This window comes from Branchiostoma lanceolatum, chromosome 16 (genome assembly GCF_035083965.1).
Source record: "Branchiostoma lanceolatum isolate klBraLanc5 chromosome 16, klBraLanc5.hap2, whole genome shotgun sequence".
Classification (NCBI taxonomy): domain Eukaryota; kingdom Metazoa; phylum Chordata; class Leptocardii; order Amphioxiformes; family Branchiostomatidae; genus Branchiostoma; species Branchiostoma lanceolatum.
The window spans coordinates 15,795,088-15,803,212 of record NC_089737.1 but is presented as its reverse complement, the minus strand read 5'-3'; the positions used below and the strand labels follow the sequence as shown (position 1 = coordinate 15,803,212).

General features: G+C 40.2%; 1 protein-coding gene across 1 annotated transcript; it reads left to right on the top strand.

The window, feature by feature from the left end:
- The first annotated feature begins 264 nt into the window (after positions 1-264).
- Positions 265-8,094, top strand: LOC136421792 (26S proteasome non-ATPase regulatory subunit 13-like). Its single transcript, XM_066409354.1, has 12 exons — positions 265-407; positions 1,031-1,109; positions 1,567-1,601; positions 2,120-2,175; positions 2,814-2,857; positions 3,766-3,852; positions 4,347-4,518; positions 4,890-4,969; positions 5,349-5,474; positions 5,963-6,106; positions 6,800-6,916; positions 7,343-8,094. Exons 1-12 carry the CDS (start codon positions 310-312, stop codon positions 7,436-7,438), a joined length of 1,134 nt encoding a protein of 377 aa, XP_066265451.1. The 5' UTR covers positions 265-309; the 3' UTR covers positions 7,439-8,094.
- Positions 8,095-8,125: the final 31 nt, after the last annotated feature.

The window sequence follows — 8,125 nt, the reverse complement described above, 5'->3', positions numbered from 1 at the left end:
AGATAACAAAGGACTACTCCAATATCTCTCAAGGGAAGAGATAAGTTTGTTTTCAAATTGAACGATTCTATCAACATTTGTCCACAGTAGCATATAAAATTAACTTCAAAACGTATACATAATTTATCATTTCCAATGATCGTAACAAATTATGCGTAGAATATGAGATTTTGACATTAATTAAAACTTTTGACGCCCCTTAAATTGAAAGTATGTTATTCTGCATGTCATCTCGCGAGAGTCGGTTCCCGGCGAGATTTGCCGAGACTCGCCATTTTGTAGTGGAACGGTACATGTGATAGCGGAACCATGCGGGACGTACCGGCTTTTCTATCCGAGCAGAAGGCGCGGGGACCACCCGACCTCACCACGGAGTGGGAAACACTAGAGGACCTCTACAACAAGAAGTACGTGTGGTTTGAATGGCTTTTCCTTCTCAAAATCGCCGACAAACATGTCTGAAAAATTGTGTTCGTGAGTCATCAAAACACACTATGCCCCCCTCCCCACATGCTATAGAATACCATGATAATCATTTCGATAACAGCTTAAATTTGGGTGTTTTTAACAATCTCTTACATTCAAAATGCTCTCAAAGTAGTGATTTGTATTGGTAGTTTTTATGTGTAAAAATTATGGCATTTGGATCGTCACTTTCTCTATTGAAATTACTGCTCTCTACAGTGTGGATAATTTCTGCATGTCACAAATTGTTGCAAGTTTATAGCATCCTGGTGTCATCCTGTTTCAGTTCCAGGCTCAACCTTCCTTGAATCATGAAGCTGAAACAGGATGACTCTTACTCTCAGGCTAACAAATTTATGACGCATCATTTTATTGAACTTTAACTTAACGGTGGCAAGTGATGACAGAACGGATGTGTGAAGGAATCATCAATAAATACAACCGGCTTTTCACTGTGATGACAAATTCATGGTACCGAGGTGACCGTGAAAATAGTGAACATAAAGTTACAGTGAAAGAAACAAGAATTACAGTACCCCTCTGATATCATGTGTACCTCCCCCAGGCTGTGGCATCAGCTCACCCTCAAGCTGACGACGTTTGTGAACAGTCCCCACTTCGCACAGGGAGATGGGCTCCTCAAGGTGAATGATTTTTCCGAGTTTGAAATAAAAACACTATACTATAGACATGTTCATTGTACTGTGGGAGTCAAATTTCAAGAATAGTTAGAATACCCTTCTCTTTTAAATGCAATGAATAGTACCTTATACATAACATTTTATCATCCTGTCCTGTCCTTAAATTATTAATTTAACTACAGCTACGTTGTTTGCTTTGCAACAGAACTGAGTCAGCTTACAGATGTGATTTTTGTGGCAGAGACTGCCATTCTCGTATAGGGCTGTTTAGCCATAGTCAATGCTGTAGGGCTGTTGTTAATTAGGATTTTACCATGGTCAATACTGACCGACGGAGGCCATATATTTACATTGTACATAAACACAGATATAGAAAATGGCTAGATGAAACTCTCCTGAGATAATCATTGAGATGTCACTGTCAGTATTTTAATCTGTTTCGCATGATTTTTTCTTGCAGATGTACGAGAATTTCCTGGTGGATTTTGAACACAGGTCAGTATTATAATTTATATAACTATAAGTATTATATAACATTGTTCACTCAATAGATATTTACAAATAATTCTGTATAACCTAATCTTTAACCCTGAAGACAAGACACTGTTACAATAAGTATAATAGTTGCTCAGGTGTTGTAAAGCTGCCAATGAGTTTTTAAAGTTAAAACAACTGAAGTTACAGCAAGTTGCACGTTCAGACGATTAGACACTCAATCTCATATTAAGTTCTGAATGGCGTATAAACTGAAAAGGCCAACACAATAAATTGGACTCACCCAAATTTTCGACTGATCAGCTACAGTCTTTGTCAAGGAGTGAACAATCCACTGCTTCTGTGACTTCACGTTATGCAGATGAGACACGTGACTCGGTGAGCAGTGGATCATATGTTGCAGAAAGTCTATGGCGCCCCCCGTCTCTGTTGAGGGATGGTTGTAAAGCCCGGATGTAGATGGACTCCTTAATCCCTCTTGCAAAAAAATTATAATGAATGTTGTTTTTATTTTTCAGAATCAACCCTTTGTCCCTGGTGGAAATCATCCTGATTATAATCAAACAGATAAAAGGTAGGACTTGCTGTATTTTTCCAGTAGCCTCACACACAATGTTAGAAAACCTGGTTATCACAAAGTCCATACAGCATTGAGGATAGCAAAATTGTTTGTGTTGTCAACACAAGTGATGTATCCCTCATGCATTTCTTCATGTTTCCTTATATACAAGTTATACAAACATTTACACGTAGAATGACGATATATATAAGTGACAGGCTAAAGATTTCATGACGGTAACTAGCAGCTTTGCATGCTGACACACTAGTACAAACTTGTAGTTCATGCTTGAGATTATACAACTTTACAACTTTATTGCAAGTTCATGCCCGAAGGTAGCCTGGGTGCCATCCTATTTCTACCGGGGCTCCTACACTCGCTTCCCTCTTGAGCGAGTGTGAGGGAAGCGAGTGTAGGAGCCCCGGTAGAAATAGGATGGCACCCAGGCTAGCCCGAAGGCTAATTGCAGACAACAAGTACATGGAAATACATGGGAATCAAAAATAGTTATCTAGACTACTGTGAAAGTTCTAAGTTAACTAAGGTATATAAGGTATATACATGTAAGGTATATATATTATAAACCACATGTATGTTTTTTAAAGCCCTGGCATAATGATGGTATTTAGATGTTAATTACATTTTCCCTTCAGTCCCAGCCGAAGCTGTCTCATTCCTGGAGAAGACCAAGGAGAAGGTGAGAGAATTGTCTTACAATCGACTCCAAACCAAATAAAGTGCTTGTTAGACATGGGTCACTGGTTGTAGGGGAGAATAGTACTAGTAGTGCCCACATTTATAGTTGGATGTAGGGGTGGATGCCGGTTCGGCTTAATAAGGTTCAAGTCCAAGTTTAGGTCCAGAGATTTAGGTTCAGGTCCGGACCTGAACCTGGACCTGATCCTGTCCAGTTAATGTTTTGTTTTATTAGACCAATATTAAGCATAGAGAATTAATACTGACATGCACAACTATAAAAGTTTCTTGGGGAGAAGACTTTCAAGATAAACCAGTATTTGATATTTGAATGTTGTACTTACTTTAAATGCCTTTTTTGTCAGAGGGGAGACTCAAAAAACTTTTTATCAAACAAAATAGAAAAATATTTTGTACTTTGTTCAGTTTTTTTTGGACTCAGGTTTTTGGCTTTAGGTTTTTTGGACTCGGTTCTTGGATGTTATAAAGGTCCGAATCAGGTCCAGCGAACTGGTATCCACCCCTAGTTGGAGGATTGGGAATTGGCGTCCAACTCAGTACTTAGTAAGACTTTTTAAAAGTTATTATGATAAGAATATGTCACTTACATGTACATGTACTGTGGCTAATTAACTTGGGTCTGTAATGGCCAGTGTATGCGTATGCAGTAAGGGAAACTTGAAGTTGACTTAGAATCATTTTTATGTCTTTCAGTGTGTAAGGGTGGTGGCCATCTCTATAGCTTGTCCACTGGTAGTGGTGTGTGCTCAACTCTCATTTACTTAAGGCAGTCCCGTAGCCTTTTTGAAGCCGTCGTGCCAGTGGGCTATCAATCTACCATAATCTTTACCTATTTAGTCCTGGCCAATGGCTGATAGATGATGATGATGAGATGATGATGATTTCCAGGTGAAAGGAAATGAAGAGGCAGTTATCCTGTGTCTGACTACGATGGGCACCATCCACCTCGGCCAGAACAGCCTGCCGGAGGTCAAGGTCAGTTTGTTAGAACATACCCTATTGGTCAACAAATATGCTACAGGCTATGCCATTGGTCCTACCGGTATTACCAGTGCAAACTGTCGTTAGTCAAGGTGAGTTTGTAAGAACATACCCTATTGGTCAACAAATATGCTACAGGCTATGCCATTGGTCCTACCGGTATTACCAGTGCAAACTGTCATTAGTCAAGGTGAGTTTGTAAGAACACTTGCCATTGGTCGACTGATTTGTTACAAGCATTGCCATTGGTGCATTTATCTTGTCATGGTTTATGGTCACGGTGAGTTCCATATCTGTTTGTAAGAACAAGTATGATTGGTCAACTCAATTATTACAAGCTGTTTGATTGGGCTGTGCAATGATATACAGACAAGACTATACAATCATGTAAGAATGTACTTACACTACATTAGTTTTAATGGGGTATGATCAAATAAAATGTTTTTGGAAATAAAGAATAAATAACTGAGTATACTCTTACTTTACAGACCGTAGTAGAGCAGGCCGGCGCGATGGTTGATAACATCGACGGAGTGACCACGGTCCACGGGCGGTACTATGACCTGTCCAGTAACTACCACCGCATCATGGGCTCGCACGCCGACTTCTACCGCGAGGCGCTACGCTTCCTGGGGTGTATGGAGATCACAGACATTTCAGGTGAGGATGGCAGCGATCAGAGGCTATGCCAAATTAGTTTTATTGGGTCTTAGATTTTGACTTAAATAATGCTGAGGTGGAAGATCAACACGACATTTTACAACAGAGAGGGGGTGTCTGTATGTACCTTGGAAGTCTCGGTACCATAGTAGAGGCAATAAAGGCAGTGATTACAAGTCATATGCAAGATTTTGTCCCAGCTCTCTGTTTTTAACTTGACTTTAAATTTTTACTTTAAAATGTCTAATACCGGTAAGAACCATGGAAATATAGCTGCATTTGTTTAAGGAAGAATATCCAGTTACATATCATTGTGTTTGTTAGATGAAAGTTTGTTTATTTGTTTGTTTATTTGTTGTGTATTTTCACAGTTGAAGAGCAGAGGGAACGAGCCTTCAACCTTGGCCTCGCAGCGTTGCTAGGCGAGGGAGTCTACAACTTCGGAGAGTTGGTGAGACTTTGTTTAGATTTTTCAGATGCTTCATCTTTAAGTAGCCTTATTTACAATCTCAAGTAACTATATCACCAGCATGATGTCAGGTTCCACAAATTTTTCTTTTGATTTTGAAGCATCATAAGCAAAAATGCTTACATCATACTTTGAAAGACTGTTTTGATGATGATCATATGATAGAGATTGAAATTAAAATGAAGGTGAAATTACTGAATGTTTTCAAGTTAGATGTGAGATGTCTTGAAAGACCAAAGAATCTGATCTTCTCTGTCTTGCAAAAGGATCTTATTTATTGCTTCATGTTTTTTAAAAGAAATGAGACTGCTGTTGAACCTTAACCTCAACCTTTGCCCCTTGACCTTTACCCTCTCTCCAGCTGGCCCACCCTGTGCTTGACTCCCTGCGGAACACAGACAAGCAGTGGTTGGTGGATCTTCTGTACGCCTTCAACGCTGGCAACCTGGCCGCCATCGAGAAACTGCGCCCAAAATGGCAGGCACAGGTACATGGGTGACTCATACATTGTATTTCCATTCATTGTGTGTCCATTTGTCCAATTCAAACCTGGCTGCCTTTGAGCAACTGCACCCTAAGTGGCATGCACAGGGACTGGGATGCCTTATATTTTCTAACAGGAAATGTTGAATACAATAGGAATAGAATTTCATGCACAGAAGTCGAAGGGATGAAACCCGCTGAACAGAAAATCCAGGGGGGATTAAACACGCCCATCAAAAAAGTCTTAGGGAGCACACCCTTGCCAAAAAAACCTCAGTGGGAATGGCCCCTGTAACAATATGTAACTATTTATATTTGTGAAATTGTAAATGTGTTGTTGCAGTATGCAGTAATGTATGTTTGAAAATAGAGATGTTTGAAAAAAAGAAGCTGAATTTGACTTTTGACCTTTGCCCCAGCCTGACCTTGCTGCCAATGAGCTGTCCCTGCAAGATACTGAATTTGACTTTTGACCTTTCACCTTTGCCCCAGCCTGACCTTGCAGCCAATGAGCTGTCCCTGCAGCAGAAGGTTCGCCTGCTGTGCCTGATGGAGATGACCTTCACACGACCTGCCAACAACAGACAGCTGACCTTCCAGGAGATCTCCAAGGAGGCCAAACTGCCTGTTGAGGAGGTCAGTCTGGGTTAAGGGGCCTAATAAATGTAGTCACTGACGAAAGATAGCGGATGCTGTATGAAACATCTGACTTTCAAAATTTCATCCAGTTTCTTGACTAACTATTTTTTGGCGTATCTTATTACCTGGATGTCTAACCTTCATTAACGTAATAAAGGTAGCGTGCGTAGTCCAGTGGTTAGTAGCCCTGCCTAAGGAACTACACTGTAGAACCCACGAGTTCAAATCCCGGCTGTCACTCACCCGACATGCACGCTACTGAAAATTAGTGTGGGACGTTAAGCTGTGGTCCACTGTTCATAAAATGTGTTAGTCAAAAAGAGCCAGGGGAATAGTAGTAGTATGTCGCTGGTACATGTATGTAAATACTGTACGTAGCGTCTGTCTCTACAAATTTACTCCCCAAAACAGTGATTGTGATGGGTTTTTTTGAGTACGTAACAAGTGACCAAGATGTTTGTTCTGTAATGAGGACGTAACCATAGTAACACTAATGTTTGTTCTGTAATGAGGATGTAACCATGGTAACACTGATGTTTGTTCTGTAATGAGGACGTAACCATAGTAACACTGATGTTTGTTCTGTAATGAGGATGTAACCATAGTAACACTGATGTTCTGGAATGAGGGCATAACCAGAGTGTTTGTTCTGTAACAATTACGTAACCATGGTAACCATGTTGTTTCCAGGTAGAACTGCTGGTGATGAAGGCGTTATCCCTTGGGCTGGTCAAAGGTCACATCGATCAGGTGGACTCCAAGGTTCACATGACCTGGGTTCAACCCAGGGTGCTGGACATCGCACAGGTAAACACTCGTTTCTTTGTTTGGGTCAAAGTTGTATTCAACTATGGCAGTTATGACATTGACTATGATTTCGACTGCTTTTTAAGACTTTGTCTACTTTTGGTACCAAAGTATGAGTATTTGTGGGGAGCTGAATCTTACCCCAAATGTTACATAATATCATGACCTTTTTTCTTTTAAGCAGAACATGTTGAAGCCAAGAGATTACAATTGGTGTGACCTTGATGATGATGACATGTTGCTTGTTGTACCAGACAGGGTTTATGAGTCACACTGCCAACGTCGTAACTTAACCTTCTCCCTGCTGCCTAACTCTGTAACCAATCGGGAATTGGGTGCCAAACATCTACTTGAACTTCAGTGTGCTAAAGGTTGAGATACTGAATTCTGAAGTAGTTCCTTGACCTTGTGCCCTTGTTGTTCCAGATAAAGAAGATGAAGGACAGGTTAGACATGTGGTGCGGAGACGTCAACTCCATGGAGATGATGGTGGAGGTCAAGGCAACCGACCTGCTGACATAGGTCACAGGTCGAAGTTCAGGGGTGATAGGTCGAGGAGATATGGACTAAACAATTTAACAAGGAAGCCGGACATACTGCAGATCTTGAAATGTTAGCGGTGTTTTTTTCGTGATGACCTCTCCACTGTGAATTCATGACACTTACTGTGACTATAAATACACATTTTCAATGTATTACTATTATTGTACATGTAACTGTACTATCGAATTGTTTTAACAGTGAACTTCAAACAATGCAAAAATCAATTTTCCCTTCTATAACAATGAAGTCCCTGTTAGCATAATCGGATGTACAGTAGTCTGGATATGTTCTTGAAGACCGTACTGTAAACTTAAGGGGGGTTTCTGTCATTCCTTGAAAAGTTTATGATCTTGTAGTATGATAATTGCCACTAATATAAGTAAAGGAAAGGGGGATGAAACACATCAACTACATTAATATCAAGGATTATGCTCACAGTTTTTGTATGCCATCTGTGTTAAAACTATTTTTGTTGTCGTCAACAGTTATATAAGACTTGTACATGTAGATGGACAGTATACATACATGCACAGGCTGCCTAAGTGCATTTTCCAATAAGAAATTTTGTTTACTTGGACAAGTGATGTTATGTAGTATGTAACCATGGTTACAGATGAATAAACATCTTGTCTTCATCTGCTTGTGTTTTCTAATTTTGTACCCATG

Excerpts from the sequence above, each read along its gene's own strand:
- LOC136421792 (XM_066409354.1), top strand. The coding sequence starts at position 310 with ATGCGGGACGTACCGGCTTTTCTATCCGAGCAGAAGGCGCGGGGACCA. Across the intron at positions 1,602-2,119 it reads CTGGTGGATTTTGAACACAG|AATCAACCCTTTGTCCCTGG; the intron begins GTCAGTATTATA and ends TTTATTTTTCAG. Across the intron at positions 2,176-2,813 it reads TATAATCAAACAGATAAAAG|TCCCAGCCGAAGCTGTCTCA; the intron begins GTAGGACTTGCT and ends TTTTCCCTTCAG.